Source organism: Chenopodium album, chromosome 18, assembly GCF_948465745.1.
Source record: "Chenopodium album chromosome 18, dcCheAlbu1.1, whole genome shotgun sequence".
Taxonomy (NCBI): domain Eukaryota; kingdom Viridiplantae; phylum Streptophyta; class Magnoliopsida; order Caryophyllales; family Amaranthaceae; genus Chenopodium; species Chenopodium album.
Genome location: NC_137851.1, coordinates 12,734,565 through 12,752,096, shown reverse-complemented (window position 1 = coordinate 12,752,096; position 17,532 = coordinate 12,734,565). Strand labels below are relative to the sequence as shown.

At 35.2% G+C, this 17,532-nt stretch overlaps 1 protein-coding gene across 1 annotated transcript; it reads right to left on the bottom strand.

Moving 5' to 3' along the window:
• Positions 1-5,065: 5,065 nt before the first annotated feature.
• LOC145593126 (uncharacterized) lies at positions 5,066-17,222 on the bottom strand. Its single transcript, XM_081649637.1, has 8 exons — positions 17,040-17,222; positions 16,663-16,942; positions 16,370-16,432; positions 15,411-15,450; positions 7,756-7,820; positions 7,218-7,328; positions 6,502-6,630; positions 5,066-6,005 (listed from the first exon to the last, which is right to left on the bottom strand). The coding sequence occupies exons 1-8, from the start codon at positions 17,087-17,089 to the stop codon at positions 5,901-5,903; spliced, it is 843 nt and encodes a 280-aa protein (XP_081505763.1). The 5' UTR covers positions 17,090-17,222; the 3' UTR covers positions 5,066-5,900.
• Between the last annotated feature and the right edge of the window lie 310 nt (positions 17,223-17,532).

Genomic DNA, 17,532 nt, shown 5'->3' with positions numbered 1-17,532 from the left:
TTGTTGATTTTGATACTTTGTTTTGCATAGGTAGCTTAATTACTTTTGTGAAAAAATAAAGTACTTTTTTGAAAGAAAAAAAAGGGTCACTTTTGTGAAAAATGGGTTACTATTGTAAAAAAAAGGGTTACTTTGTGAAAAAAGGGGTCATTTTTGTGAAATAAGGGTCACTTTTGTGAAGAAAAAAAAAGGGTTACTTTTGTAAAAAAAAGGGGTCACTTTTGTGAAAATATGGGTCACTTTAGTAGAGGTGTCAAATCGGGTACCCAGATGGAGTTTGGGTTGACCCACGACGGGTCGGGATGTTTGGATCGGGTAATGATGGGTCATTTTAACTTAACAAACCAAATCAAATCAGGTTGAGCTTAATCAGATTCGGGTTAAAGTTGAGTTCAAGCATGGTCGGATACAAATCAAACTTGGCCCATATCAAATTCGGGTCGAGTCATACCGAGTTCAGAAGAACTCGAGTCCGGATTTTATCGGGTTTATTTGGGTTAAAATGGATTTATTTAGCTTTGGGTCGGGTCATTTCGTATTCGATTAGATCTCGGTTCAAATCAATTCACTTCCGGCAAAAAATTGAATCTCGTTACTTCGATAGTTAGCTCATTCTTTTGGGTCGAATAATTTGAATTCGGGTTAATCTCGGTTCAACTCGGCTTTTAGCTATATTAGAATAGTCATGTCATTTTTGTTGTTGGAGATTTTATTCATATAGTTCAGATCATTTTTTGGGTTTCGTTTAAGTTTTTGTATTGGCTTATCAGAATTGATATAAGATTGACAACTCAAGTTATTAAAGAAATTAAAATGATTATTTATCTCCTTGATCAGGTGATTATTACATATTATAAAATGTTTCCTTACGTTTTGGTTTATCATCGTCTTTGTGGCTATTTATCATCGCCAATTCATTGGCTACTCGATTATTAGAAGTATCAAGATTGTCTATTGTATATTAGCAACTAACTCGTGACTAAGAATACAAGATTTTTCATATTTTAGTAACGTTTGATTTTGTTATTGTTAATGAAGTTATACCCCTCCATTTCATAATAATCGCAACACATATTTACTTTACGTTGGTTTCATAATAATTCTAACATCTTATTTAGTAATTAAGGACAGGTTACTACAAATATTTTATTATTTCTCCTCATTAATCCTACCAACAAAAATATTTTATTATTTCTTACTCATATTAACAATTAATTATATTTCCACTAACTACACTTTATATTATAAAATTCTCAATTTGGACCATACCTTGTAATTTTCTTACAACTTTATGCAATGCAAACCCTAAACTAGGCCAATACGGCAATAAGATAAGATTAATGACAATCAGATGAAATATACAAGACTATAAGTTCAGCAGCCCATCTTGTGTGTGGCCAGCCACACCAAGTAACCACTTATTAAAAAGAAAGTAACCCATATAAAACGAACTGACCAAGTAACCCCTGTAATACAAACTTAGTAACCCCTATAACACTGAGTAACCCTATAGCACTGACGAAGTAACCCCTTTAACACTGATCAAGTAACCTCTTTAACACTAATCAAGTAACCGCGATTACACTAATAAAGTAACCCCTGCCACACGACGTAACCAGCCACATATATAAGACTTTGTGTAATAAGTTCAGATTATATCATATAATTTAGATAAGTTTTAATTTATTAAGATTAGTTAAGATAAATTCAAATAATTAAATTCAGATTATTTCAGATTCATTCAGATAAATCCATATATGTAACATGTGTTGAAATAAATTCAAATAAGTTCAATTAAGTTTAAATAAATTCAGATAAATTCAGATTCATCAAAATCGTGAATATAATACACCTAATCACATTAATATAACATATATACATATTTAATGTCATAAACTTCAAATTTTATACATTTTAGGAAGTATATTTCATGGTATAATGATAATATTGGATTGTTTGACATTAGAGTGCAAAATCATAGACTAATTGTCTAAATATATCAATCAATGATCATTGTACCGTCCCTAATCCATGCACTAATATCAATCAATGACAATTTGTACATTTTTATTGTCCCTAATATGTTGACTCCATTCAACATTGCTGAAGTGTTGATGCCGCTGCGTGATGAATCAGATTACATTCCCAGATTTTTAGTTTTTGTTATTGTGTGCAATGGTTTTTATAACTCTAAATAAATGTAATTTGATTTCGGTAGCGGTAGTGGACATCAGAAATAAAATTACATAATAATTTTTACTCCATGTTTTTCAATGCAGTATTAATTTTATTTTTGTTTATCAAATTTTAAATTCTAGCTTTTCAATACAATAATTTATTGATCATTTAGATGAAAGCAGTCAAGCAGATGATAAGTATTAGATCTATTGATGAATGCACAGGATAAGTATAGTATTAGTATTAGATGAATGCAGAGGATATATTCTAACTTTTTTTTTTTATTAGTATTAGATTTATTTAACTTATATAAAATATGTTAACACAAGGTCCATATCTCACTCTAACGAATGATTGGATTGATTTTGGCATTGGTGTTGACAAGAATAAATAATTAATTAATAATGTACATGCGTTAAATTTTTGGTCATCCATGAGCTTTTAGTTTGCAATGTTGTAGAAATGTAGAATATTTAGATGTGTGAAATCATGGGCTCTTGGATGTAATTATAGTTTGTTAGCTTAGTTAGACGAATGCAAAGGATATATAAGTAAATGTGATAGTGTATGTCTCACTTTTCCTAATTATAACTAAGCTTGAACCCCACAACTTAAAATGGTTGGAGAGGATGGTCATGAAATTTTTTGGATTAAGTTAATTAAAAGGGTCGGGTAAAAATTAAACATGAGTAATTTTGGGTCGGGTTAAGTTGGGTCAAAGGATGTTTCAAGTCGGGTAAATAGAGGTCGGGTAATACATAGATCGGGTAAAAAGAGATACTTTTAGGGTCAAAATGGTTTCGGGTAGATTTTGTTTCGGATTAGATCGAATTCGGATCTTGAATTATCGGGTCTTAATAGTTTCGGATTAACTATGAGTCGATTCCAAGTTGGGTTTGGACCATATATTACCAGGTGAAGTCGGTTATGAGTTAACTTCGGGTTGACTCCAGATCGAATTCGGATAAAAAATTCGCGGGTTAAGCCAGTTCGAAAACAGTTCGGTTTTAGATGAACCTTTCGGGTCGAGTGAGTTTTTGACACCCCTACACTTTGTAAAAGAAAAAGTGTCACTTTTGTACGAAAAAGGGTCATTTTTCGCAAAATGTTCGATGTACAATAAAATTATTATAAACCGGGGGCATGCAAAAGTTTTATCATTTTAAAATGTAGAAAATTGAATTTTTAACAAATGATTATGTTGAAGTTTAAAATAAAACTGTATAGAAAAGATAGACTGGAAGAAGAAAACAAAAAAAAGAGAGGGTAAAAAAAATTAAAAAAAAAATTTGCTGATATCATACACCTCCTCCCTATCCTACATATCGCTTTCTCAATAAAAAATTTCCCGTCAATTTAATATGTGATGTCATCAATGGTTTTTTTTTTTTTAATCTACCCTTTATATATATACCTTGGATAATGCCAACATAATTTATTTTGTTAAATAAGTTCAAAAAAAAATTCTCCTCTTAATATGGCTTCTCGTTATCTCTTCCATCTTCTTGATTTATATTTTATTTTGCGTTATAATTTTTTTTTAGTTTTAAAATTTTGTGATACTTTTATAAAACTGGAATCATAGCTTTAGTTTATTTATTTATTTATACTATTGTATATATTTTGTAGGTTGTTCGGTTTATTTGTGAATTCAAGAATATAGGCATCATCAATTGCTAGATCGAGTTGTTGAAGTATGTTTTATAATTTTTCTTCGAAATTTTATTTTCCTTTGTTTGGTTGTAAGAAGTTGTAAATATTGTCGTGATTAACGAAAAGATACAAGGAATTAGAATCCTATTTATTAGAAGAGTAGTAACAAAGAAGTCGTATAAGAATTTAGCTTTGATGGTGTAGTTATTTCAGGAATTTAAATTTATCATAATTTATTTGTAAATATTGATACCTATTTTGATTAAATTTATACCATGAATTGAATATGATGTTAAATTTATGTAATTTTATTAATGTTTTCCCATGTGCAGTACCATTTTTTTTTTTTTTTTTGACATAGCCAATTTAATTACTTGAATATGTAGTTATGTACTACGTAGTATATCTTTCCCCCATTAATGGATACACTTACTTGGCTGGGTCTTGGTGTCTATCATGCTGGTGTTCAAGGTTCCCTCTCCTTTTTTTTTTTTTTTTTTTGAATTTTAAAATTAATTCATATATATCTGTTTTTTATCGGTTGTTGTGGAAAATATGATGTGGGTTTGTTTAGATAATTTTATATTTTTATGTTAATTAAAAATCGGTATATCAAAGTCTAATCTTGGTTAGGTATCTTTTTTTTGTTAGAAATTAGGTGAAATTTTTTTGGGGATTTTGAATTTTTATTTTGCAATATTTGACCTGATAATTCAAATCCTAGAATTAGTAACAAAATTTGAAGGAAACCCTAATATTATAAGTAATACTCATAGATGCAATTTTCATATGTTGTTGTTTTCATTACTTGCTTTTATAATAGAAAAGTGTCTATATTGTTGCATATAATTTTGGGATGGTACTTGGGTACAAACAAGAATATCATCAAGCCTTTCTCCTAGGTGATTTGAGAAGGTAATTGAATTGAAAAAATTGGATAAATGTTGTGTAGATATTAAAAAAAATGATTATACACAGATGGTATAATTGGATATCATAGAGATTGTAAATGAAAATTGAGGTTGCATATGTTTTCATTTGGGCAATTTGAGTTTTGATCGACCAAATTCAATTGATTTTATTTATTTATTTTTAAATATTTTCTTATACCAGTCTTTTATTATTTCTTATATCGATTAACCACTTCATATTACTAGATGTTGTAGTACAGGTAAATAATGTTGTGATTGTTGAAGCACAAAGATACAAGGAACCATCCTAAAAAATACAAGGAACCAAAAGTCCATTTGATAGAAGAGTTGTCATGAAGTAATATGATAAGAATACATAAAATTTATTTATATCAAAGTAATTTTTTATGCATACCGTGCATCGCACGGGGCTAATCTAGTTTAAAACAAAATGACACAAGTTTTAAGCTTTTTTTTTTTTTTTTTCTTTTTTTTTCTTTTTTTTTTTTTGTGGTGCACTTAAGCAAAATTATATGGAGTACAAGTTTTGATTATTCACGTAATCATGTTAATTTTCCTTTGGACATTACATCTAAAACTCACCTTGTTAGAGACTCTGTGGAACTGTGGTCTTTAAGTGCATCCAATTCACCTTGTTAGAGAGCAAAGTATGCGTTCACGGACAGAAACGTTCTTCGAGTTCATTCCCTCTTTAACTCTGCCCATGTGTTAAACTTTATCTTTCCTGCTTTGATGTCGGCATGCTTAGTGAGCCACCGGAACTAGGCATTGTTTGATAGGTGGATGATTGCAATATCCACTTTTAGATCATCACTCAACCAACACATTCAGATGTACTGCTCCACGTCAAATTAAAGAGGAATTTATCTCTTCTCTTTTGTGTCTTTAGCGCCACTATAGTCGCCAGTTTGGTAGGTTTGATCTTCACCGCACCAAAACCACCGACGTCCACATTAGGACAGCACACTTCTCAAGTGCTTCCTCACCATGCCCTTGTGCACAATTCAACTACTCATAAAGCATCTCTCTTTCTTGCATTAACTCGTCAACCACACTCTCAAGTCGATCCATTTTTTTGGACTGCTCGATCATAACCTGCATGAGCTTGGTCCATTTTTCTGACATGCCTTCGAGACATCATACAATGGTTTCCATCATTATATAGCCCTCACTAGGGTTATCACATGGGGTCTTTGTCAATGAGGTTTGCTTGCGCAGATAATCTCTTGACCTTAAATCAGCCTGTGGAATAAGGAGAGGTGTAAATTCTTTTTTCTCATTGATCTTTAGCCAGTTACATAATGAAGGCTATAATATTGAAATTCCAAATCAAAAGCAAATAAGGGTTCTAGTAAACGGTAAAAGTAGAAAACAGCAGTGACAAATAACAAACTGCAAAGAAAAATTACACAAGAATATAAGTAGATGCAACTATGCAAGAAACCCATCAACCTACTTCTAAAGTCCTCATCACCAATTTAGCACTCAGTGAAAGTGTAAACTGTGAAGTACTTAATTTGTGAGTTATTTGATTAAGCAGTTCAACAACTTCACTTCAGCCTCACCTTAAATGTAACCACAGCTATCTACATCAATCCTAAGTCCTAAATATAATACTTTTGTAGATAGAAAAGGAATTTTCACATAAAACAATCTTTCTACAGCATGAACCTAGTGGAATGGTAGGAGTGACACAGCCCATACGTGTGACTGTGAGCAAGGAATAAGCAAGTATTACCTGCCTGATTGGCTCCGGCACACGGTACTTGCAAGTCAATTTTACAACCTTCATGGCCGTAGTAAGTGAAATACGATGACCAATTGAAATATATATTGGCTTCAAAGCACCCAAAGTGGATCTCATAGCCTGCAACAAATAGTCAAGACCTAAATTTTAAGACATGTCAACCTGGAACTAGATTTAAGCCAAGGGATCAATAAGAAACAGGTGTTGAACAGTTGACCTCGAACAACTCAATTTTCCACGAAAAGTTACAAGATATGAAGCTTTTATACTTCAAATTTAATCATTTTCCTACCTCAGCACAGCTAGTAAACTGGCAAGAGATGGCATGACCTGATTGCCACTTACCCTACTCATCTACATTCCCTATATACAGAAATTTTAAGTAAAGCTCACACCTGACCAGCCCCATAGATCAATGCAGCTTCAACAAATGACATATCTAGCGATATAAAAGGGCAGAAATCACAAAATTCCAGTGACATCGACATTAAATTTTGGAAGCATGAAAGCAAGACATTGTGATTTCTAATCAAATGTGGAGCTAAAGGAGACAATCGATCAAATTACTCCCTCCACATCCATCAAAACTCGCCCTTTATATTATTTAAAAAAATATATTTTTTTTAAAAAAAAAAAAGGAATTCTATAAAATGAGCTTTGACAACTAACTGAAAAGATGTAACCTTTGGTGTATGTTGCTTACTAACCACACCCAACGTCTGTCCAGAGTTTCCATTCAAATAAACTGATTCATTATAATCACCGGTCTTAAAAAGGTCTCTGACTTCTGAATGCTTTAAACCTTCAACATGATGTAACTGCGTTTAAGATTAAACAAAGTGAGCATCTTTTATTTAAATCACAAGATTGCCAACTCCTAAAAACACATATGCAGCAATGCATGGAATCATCCATGACAAAAGATGGATTATTGCCACAATTAACAAATCTAAGATACACAAAGTATTCACATATGATGAGCAGGTATATGACCAATTCCCTAAAAAATACTATCTGTCATGGTAACCCTTAGAAAGAAAAGCTTTTACACAAAGCTGGCATAAGAACATATCAAACAAAAGGCCTTAAAGTGGAACACTTTTTTTGGGATAGTTAAAACCAGAAAGTGTTAAAATCTCTAACAGAAAATTAGAGTTATCAGAATGAGCATATGCAAGTACTAAAGCCTTTAACAAAAAAAAAATCAAAAATGGATTCATGCAGCCATATACAGACAGAACTCACATTTTTTCCTATTCCGATTGTTGGAAGATCAGCCATAACTCCAAGGTGACAAGCCAATCCAAAACCTATAAAGTAACATTTCAGAATAAATATCTTGCCTTCAGCAGCAAAGCTACATCCAAATGCATAAAATGCATTTTTCACTAGCATATTCTACATCTGTTTCAAAATTAGGGAATGCCGCATGTTTTCACACAAGCACACAGCCAATCATACTGATAGCTTTTTTTTTTTTTTTGAAAGGATGGAAGGAATCATCCTGTCACCAAAAAAAAAACGACTTTCTCAGTTCATTGATAATAAATAAAAAGCCAGAGTCAAGAGTGCCACTGCTCAGTATATAAGAATTCTTGCAAATCCGGATCTGAAGATTTGAGAAAGTTGAGCCACTATTATGACTTATTTGTCAAAGTCTCATAAAATATCTTGGCTCTGAATTTCACACAATATGAGCAGCTAAGACCCTAAGCTTCCTTTCATAGGGCATAGTCTTTTATATATATGTAATGCAACATTAAGTAAATAAGAACAATATGTTTGAAGTATCTGTAGGGATCGGAAAGGGGTCACTACGACACCCACTATGTCACACACAAGACAATCAACCCAAATTCAATTCAATCAACCAAATTCTCACACAACCAAGATTATACAACCAAAACAGCAATAGGCAGTAGCAAAGCAACAATTACACCAACAATAATAGAAAGAAACAATAATCATCGACACCTATGTTACATTGACACGGGTACGGGTATCCAATATTGGTACGGATCCAAGTGTCCGATATGTCAATTTCAAAAATTTAGGACACGGGGACACCGTCTTAACTTTGGACTCGGGTACGGATACGGGGATACGACAATAAATTTTTCAGAAAAAAATGGATAATTAATATGCTCGTATTAATAATTTAAACAAAATTAAAAATCTTTTACCGTGTGTAGACTGTAGAGTAGTACGGAGTAGCTAGTAGTAATAATATAGCATTTGAGCGGTAATGAAAAGACTGTAAAAAAAATTAAAAAAAATAAAAAGTGGGAAAAGGGGTGGGTCACGGGGGAACGTGGGATAGATTGTGAGAAACAATTTGTATGGTTAAAGAAGTGGTGGGGTCAGGTCAAGAGATCAAAGTTAAAATAATACAGTTGTATCCAACCTACTCCTTTTATATAAAATAAAAAACTTTTTATTTGGCTAAAAGTCTGAGAAAAACTGCTCGACTTCCATGGAGAAGCCAGACAACCTTACCGGAAAAGTATACAGGAGGTTAAATTATGGCTTTTTTCTACGAATCATTGCCATGAAAATCATTTTCAAGACGACAATGCCGTACCCGAGAGCCAAGTGTCGTGTCCGGAACGGATTTCATACCCGGATCCGTGTCGGTCGTATCGACCCAGGTATGGCAGCAAAATTGCCGTGTCCGAGTAACATAGATCAACACACAAAGATTATATGTGGAAAACCCCTTTAATGTGAAAGATAAAAACCGCGTGACGATTTAAGGAGTCCACCCTTTCTTCTTCTCTTATTATGATAAAATTGAGGGCAAAATGAACCTAATTCAGTTCACAATAATTACAACCCACCAAAGAACATCATACAATAAGAGATTAAGAAGAAGAAGAGCAAAAGTGAATAATATCACCAAAACGCAAGTTTTTGTCCAGCAGCAATTTCGGACGAACCAAAGCTTCAAACAACGATCCAACCGTTCTAATAGAGGCCCTATGTGTCCTCAGTCAAAATTTCAGCACGATCTAACGGTTAAATTTCCGGCAACGGGCATTTCTGGAAGTTGTCTCTGAAAAACCAAACCTAAAGCACTCTCTTTGAAACCCTTGCCTCTCATTTTTTTTATGGCTTTTTTTTTTGTGTGTTACTTGCTATACCACGACTCTTTTTAATGACTTTTGGATACCAAGTATACATCCTTACAAAGCTTCCAAGAGAAGCCACCAATTAAAGACCAACATGGACTAAACACATGAGACTAAGTTTTGGGCTTCTCCCAAAACAAACTAGCACAAGTTTACAAAACTTATGCACAAAAGTGGGCTGGACCCCAACAAATCTTCCCCTTTAGCCCAACACGGGGAAGACCAACATGCTTCACTAATCACTTGAAGCTCATTCCCACAAACTTGCTACACACATCAAGCTTGCTCCCGAGAACCACTTTAGTTCACATATCTGCAGCATTCTTGTCGGTGTGGACTTTCTTCGGATTCAAATGCCTCTCTTCAATCACATCTCGTAACCAATGATATTCAACATCAATATGCTTGGTACAAGCATGGTATATTGCATTTTTACTCAAATCCATAGCACTTTGACAATCACAAAACACTACATATTCTCCTTGCTTCAAACCTAAAGGAACCTTTTAAGCCATAGCATCTCTTTGCCTGCTTCCATAGCTGTAATGTACTCTACCTCAGTTATTGACAATGCTACACATTTTTGTAGCTTGGATTGCCATGAAATGGCTTCCCCTGAAAATGTAAACATAAAACCTAAGGTAGATTTTCTATTATCGAGATCACTTGCCATGTCAACATCTGTATAGCCTCCAAGTAAAGGTTTGCCACTTCCATAACACAAACTCAATTTGGAAGTGCCCCACAAGCTACTTTACTCGGACACGGCAATTGACCCGACACGGATCAGGGTATGAAATCCGTTCCGGACACGCCACTTGGCTCTCGGGTACGACATTGTCGTCTTGAAAATGATTTTCATGGCAAAGATCCGTAGAAAAACCCATAATTAAAGTTCCTGTATACTTTTCCGGCGAGGTTGACTGGCTTCTCCATGGAAGTCGAGCAGTTTTTAGACTTTTGGCCACATAAAAAGTTTATTATTTTATATAAAAGGAGTAGGTTGGACACAACTCTATTATTTTAACTTTGACCTCTTGACCTGACCCCACCACTTCTTTAACCATACAAATTGTTTCTCACAATCTATCCCACGTGACCCACCTCTTTTCCCACTTTTTATTTTTTTTACTGTCTTTTCATTACTGCGAGTGCTCACATACTATATTATTACTACTACCTACTCCGTACTACTCTACAGTCTACACACGGTAAAAGATTTTTAATTTTGTTTTAATTATTAATCGGGCATATTAATTATCCATTTTTTTCTAAACAATTTATTGCCGTATGCCTGTATCCGTACCCGAGTCCAAAGTTAAGACGGTGTCCCCGTGTCCTAAATTTTTGAAATTAACGTATCAAACACTCGGATCCGTACCAATATCGGATACCCGTAACCATATCAATGTAACATAGCCCGCATGAAGATCCACTTCACTACTTCCCAATAAGTCAAACAAGTGGTATCACGGTTCACTGGGACCATACGGGTGGTGTTATGTGTGTGGGACATTCCTTCAAATGTGTGACCTCGAGACTAAGGTGCCTTGTGCTGAAAGTCCTGAGTCTCCTGACTTTGTGGCTGAGGCGGCGTGTCCTGTGATGATAGAGATTAGCAGCGGTGCAAGATAGTTTCACTGGAAGGGGAGGTCATGAGTTATGTGGTCCTTGGTCCAAGGGGAGGTTTGTTGGGGTTGTTCATCCCAAGTCCCACATGGAAGAAACAAGGAAAGGATGACTTCCTTATAAGTGATTGCACACTCCAATTAGTATGAGGCCTTTTGAGAAGGTGCCCAAAAACAAATCCGTGCGGATTAGGCCCAAAGCGGACAATATCATACTAATGTGGTGTGGAGTTGTACGTGTGACTCGTTAAGGTGAAATACGGGCATTATTTGGGACGATTCCCTCAAATGTGAGGGGAGGTTTGTTAGGGTTGTTCATCTTAAGTCCTGCATGGAAGAAATAAGGAGGTGAAGAGCTCCTTATAAGTGAGTGCACACTCTATTAGTACGAGGCTTTATTGGAAGGTGCCCAAAAACAAATTCGTGCGGGTTAGGCCTAAAGCGGACAATATCATACTAATGTGGTGTAGAGCTGTGCGTGCGGCCCATCAAAGTGGGTGACCCGAGCCCAACAAGTGGTATCCAGCCCACTTTTGAGCATAAGTTTTATAAACTTGTGCTAGTTTGTTTTGGGAGAAGCCCAAAACTTAGTCTCATGTGTTTAGTCCAAGTTGGACTTTAATTGGTGGTTTCTCTTGAAAGCTTTGTAAGAGTGTATACTTGGTATCCAAAAGTCAACAAAAAGAGTCATGGCATATCAAGTAACACAAGAAAAACTAGAAAAAGAAAAGGAGAGGCAAGGGTTTCAAAGAGAGTGCTTCAGGTTCAGTTTTTCAAGGGACAACTTCCATAAATGCCCGTTGTCGGAAATTCAACCGTTGGATCGTGCTGAAATTTTGACAGCTTGTTGAGGACACATAGGGCCTTTATTTGAACGGTTGGATCGTTGTTTGAAGCTCTGGGTCGTCCGAAATTGTTGCTGGACAGAAACCTGCATTTTGGTAATATTACTCACTTTTGCTCTTCTACTTGTTAATCTCTTGTTGTATGATATTCTTTGGTGGGTGGTAATTATTGTGAACTGAATTAGGTTCTTTCTGCCCTCAATTTTATCATAATAAGGAAGAAGAAAGGGTGTACTCCTTAAACTGTCCCGTGGTTTTTATCCTTCACATCAAAGGAGTTTTCCATGTATAATCTTTGTGTGTCGATGATTATTGTTTCTTCCTATTATTGTTGGTGTAATTGTTGCTTTGCTACTGCCCTATTGTTGTCTTGGTTTTGTAATCTTGGTTGTGTGAGAACTTGGTTTGAATTTGGGTTGATTGTCTTATGTGTGACATAGTGAGTGTCATAGTGACTCCTTTCCAATCCCTACAACTTGGGCACTATGTGTGGGACGGTTCCCTCAAATGTGTGACATTGCGATTGTGGTCCCTTGCATCGAAAGTCTTCCTGATATTGTGGCAGGCGGCGTGTCCCGTGGAGATAGCAGCGGTGCAAGATAGTTTCGTTGGAGGGGAGACCATGAGTTATGTGGCCCTTGGTCTACGGGGAGGTTTGTTGGGGTTGTTCATCCCAAGTCCCACATGGAAGGAGTAAGGAGGTGAAGAGCTCCTTATAAGTGAGTGCACACTCCATTAGTATGAGGCCTTTCGGGAAGGTGCCAAAAACAAATCCGAATGGGCTAGCCGGCTAGGCCCAAAGCGAACAATATCATACTAATGTGGAATGGAGTGTGTGTGCCACCTGTCAAGGTGGGTGACACGGGCCCAACAGTATTCAACTAAAGTAGAATCACATAGATGTTTGCTAACTGGAATCATGTCTTAAAGTTGACCAAAAGTCACCAAGCTCCAAGCCCTTCACAAAAAAAAATCATATTCTCATTTTAACCTCTATTGCTGCAGGCCACCAGAATCAAACATACTCAAGAAGCAGAGGCAGCCACAAAAAGTTTTCAAACAGAATCCCTTAATGATCATCACATCATACACAGGACAAATAAGACAGACATTATGCATCTCTTATAGTATAATGTTTTTATAAAGAAAATCTTGTAATACTTTAGGGCTTTCATCTAGAAGAATTGTCTTAATTAAGGTATTATTACAATTTTTCTATTGAGACTAACAGTTCCTACAGTTGGTTCATTAATTAGAGAAATTATTTAAGATAAAGTATTTGCAGTAACCAGAGCTGTGTGCTTGGGTTTAACCCTGTATAACAGGAAATCTTTAAGCAGGACATGTTATCATAATTTCCACCAACATAGATTTTTTTTTCTACTTGGTGTGCAAGTAAGTATATCTCTGCTCCATGCCTTCCAAATTGATTTTTTTTTTTTTTTTTTTGTTTCAACTTTCTTAAATAGAATAAAGGGTTTTTTTTTTGTTTCCATTTAAAATATACTGGTTATTTAACTCTTTCCTTTTGCAACGGTTCTAGATGAATTAACTAGACCAATTCAAGATGAGGTTCCATGGTGTATGCTGTTCGCAGATGATATCGTTTTGGTGGATGAGACTAAGGATGGGGTTAATGTCAAGTTGGAGCAATGGAGGCAAAGGTTGGAATCTAGAGGGTTTAAGCTAAGTCGGAGTAAGACTGAATATTTGGTATGTCGTTTTGGCACTCAGAGGGGGACAAGCAATGAAGTGGTGAGTTTGGATGGAAAGGATTTGACCATGAGTGAATGTTTTAAGTACCTAGGGTCGATCATCCAGAAGAATGGTGACATTGATCAAGACGTGACCCACAGGATTAAGTCAGGGTGGCTTAAATGGAGAGCGGCCACGGGAGTGTTATGCGACCGCAGCATTCCCTTAAAGTTGAAGGGAAAATTCTACAGGACTGCCATAAGACCAGTGTTGCTCTATGGTACAGAATGTTGGGCTTCTAAGAAAGAGCATATTAAAAAGATGGAGGTTATGGAAATGCGCATGTTAAGGTGGATGTGTGGAAACACTTTAAGAGATAGAATCAGAAATGAGGTTATTCGCAAGAAAGTAGGTGTGGCGGGCATTGTAGATAAATTAAGGGAAAATCGTCTGCGTTGGTTTGGACATGTAAGACGGAGACCCGAGGGTGCACCGGTGCGAAGAGTGGAAGAGTGGGACCATGGAGGGATTAAACGAGGAAGAGGGAGACCAAAGATGACTTGGTTGGAAGGAGTGAGGAAGGATATGAAGTGCATGGATTTACGTGAGGATGAAGTTTTGGATCGTAAGGGATGGAGGAGAAAGATTTATGTTGATGACTACACGGAATAATCAAATTTGGTTCATGTTAGCCGACCCCACTTTTGGGATTAAGGCTTTGATTGATTGATTGATTGATTGATTGATTTAACTCTTTCCTTTCAAGTGCCACTTTCGTCTAAAGTTCCATCTTGTAGAAAAGAACTTCATTTAACACTTCTCAAAATAAAACTTAACATATCTTCTTATATTGTTAGTTTGTTACTAAAAACATTCAAAAGGATAAAAACACTGGAGTAATTGATGCATACTCTAGAACCTGATTCAATTGATTCAGAGAATAAAAACAACACCCATCAATTCATCATTGACAACCAGAACTTGTTATTATAACCATAAGGTAATAAATTAAAGCCAGGCGTGGTTCTCTCATGATGGGGTAACAAATACAAGTATAGAATGTAACTGTGGGACTGTGGGTGGAGGAAAAAAGCAATTCAGAACCCAATAGCCTATTTAAGTTTTATAATCTTTCCTGACCACATATAACTTCCAAAGCCAGGTAAGAAAAAAAAAACATAGGTTTAAGAAACTATCGTATCAATAATAACCAATCTGGAGGCTGGACATCCTCAAGTACAAGTACCATGCATATTAGTCACAACAAATTCAAGCAATATAATATGTACTGGTAGGCTGTAACAAACATGACAATTAGAGTATCAAGGACCAAAAGGAATTAATCGATGAGCTTTTAGGTTCAAGTAAAATATAGGAATGGTCAGAAACATGTCAAGAACCAGTAATGCTAGTTTGAACAATGATTATGAGGCTCTGACCTATTTACGAATTACCATGATCCTGTTCACAATGGTCAAACTGATGCAGTAAAACATGCAGATGCTGCTCTACAGTAATATTAATTCAGATAGAAGATGACTGATTTAATTATTGCAATTGCATATGCATGTTCATGAGTCGGTGAGTGATCTAGGAAAACCTGCCTCGGGGATGAAGAATTCCATTGCCATCAACCATCAGTAGCTGTCAACAAAGAGTATAACGTCAATACAGTGAAATAAGCAGAATTTATTTGGATAGAAACAGCACAATGTTAAATGAGAGGGGGACAAAAAAGTTAAACTAGGACAAGAAAAGGAAGCATAGAGAGAGAGGCTTTGAAGCCTTGTAGGTTGTGAATAGTGAGCATCAGCAGGAATGTGATTGGAGAGATGAATTGCAGTATATCAAATTTAAATTAAGAACACTAAAGTGTTCTGTTACTTGTGTACAAGGTAAACAAGCCAGTGGTGGTGAAGATTTAGAAGCCATAACTAGTTCACAACGCAGTTCATTGGCTAAAACACTTATTTATAAACATTTGAAAACAATCGAATTCGGCAACATCCATCTCACTCCAAGTCACAGAGTCCCGACGATACTCATATCCATAAAGTTGAATTTAATCTAATCTCCATTATAATTTTACTAACTGGAAGCCCTTAAACTCCCATGTATCCCTTTAAAGTAATTTTAAAAAAATCATTAATACTTTCTCAATTTCTTTTGCATAATTCACCAAAACAAGGCTTATCCTTGATATAAGTTAACATGGAAGGTGATGAATATCAGCAGTTCACAGTAGCCAAAGGTACCCACACAGGTTTGTAATAATATATAAACAAAACAGTTAGGCAGAACGACCACAAATCAGCTATAGTGAGTCCCTCATATGCATTTTCCATAACACTGCGAACCAACTATAGACTTCAAATATATGCCCATCCTAGTACATCTTTTCAGATTAAAACCATTTTCATTCTCCAAGATTATGTTATCTCTCCCTAACATATTTTCAGTCACTCTTACATAATTGAAGGATGGATAACTAGTAAAATAAAACTAACTAATAAATATGATTAACAATCATTTACAGTACCAAAGAACTACAGCACATAAGTACCTGAGGGTAGAATGGGTGAGCATTTTTCTTCATTTTGTCCAAAAGATTCAAAAGAATAGGAGCCTACAATAGAAATTAAACAAATTCATATAACACCCAACAAATGCTCAAATGTTTCAAACAAGTCAAATTACAATTTTGCACTAGAAGTTGAACAATTACCAACAAAAAAAACCACAATGCTCTTAGTCATTCTAATCACAAAAACAAATCAGATTCACAAATAGGTGACTTTTAATTACATATGAAATACAATACACCCGTTGTATACAAGACCGAACACGAGCACAAACCTCTCTAAAAGCAAGGAAACCCGGAACATAGGGGATGTGAAGCTTGGCAACAGAGAAATCATCATAGACAACATTCAACGAGTCAAGTTCCAAAACCACAAGGGTCCCACAAGCAACAGAAGGATCTTCCTTCAGGAAGCTAATGTCAACCCCTCCAACATACTTCAACACCTCTTTTCTCTCTCTTTTATCGCCCATTTCCAATTCTACAGAAGATGATGGAATTTCCCATGAAAAATCATCCTCTTTTATTAATTTCTTTTTGAGTTCATCTTGAATCCTGAAATGTAATACCCAAATTTAAGAAAAATGCTAATTAAAAATACCCATTAATGATAAAAGGTGCAATAGTTGAGAATTACAGAACAACGACATACTCAATCCAATTGTTTTGATGATGAGATGAGGAGGAAGAACTCTGTTCCATGCCTTCTGTATAACAAATTTGAGGAATACAACTAAATTTTGTATTTCCTGGAAATGAATTTTTGGTATGAATTTGAAGTTTTTGAACAATTGATTGATAGCAACAAATTCAAGCCAATTTGGAATTAGTGTAATGTTTAGGGGCGTTTGTTAGTCATTGTATGTGGTATCATGTGCCGGACCGGGCTCGTAATAAAAGCTGATCCATATTGGGCCAAAGCTTCAGAACGGGTTCAAACCCACTATTTCGGGCTGAAACTCAGATTTTTTGGGTCATTTTGGGATTGGACCAAAATTATAACTATATACTAAGGTCATGTTGATCTTAAAAAATAATATTTAATAAAAATAATTTCAGTTTAGTAAATTTATGTTCAGCTCAAAAAAATTAATTTCAATTTAGTAAAATTAATTTCAGTAATTTTACAGAAAAATTTTAAGGCC

Bases quoted from the DNA above. Each gene is read 5' to 3' on its own strand.
- LOC145593126 (XM_081649637.1), bottom strand. From the start codon at position 17,089: ATGGAACAGAGTTCTTCCTCCTCATCTCATCATCAAAACAATTGGATT. The intron at 16,433-16,662 runs GTTTGTGCTCGT...TTTCTATTGTAG, and splicing joins GTTTCCTTGCTTTTAGAGAG to GCTCCTATTCTTTTGAATCT. The intron at 15,451-16,369 runs GTACTTATGTGC...CTTTGTTGACAG, and splicing joins CTCACCCATTCTACCCTCAG to CTACTGATGGTTGATGGCAA.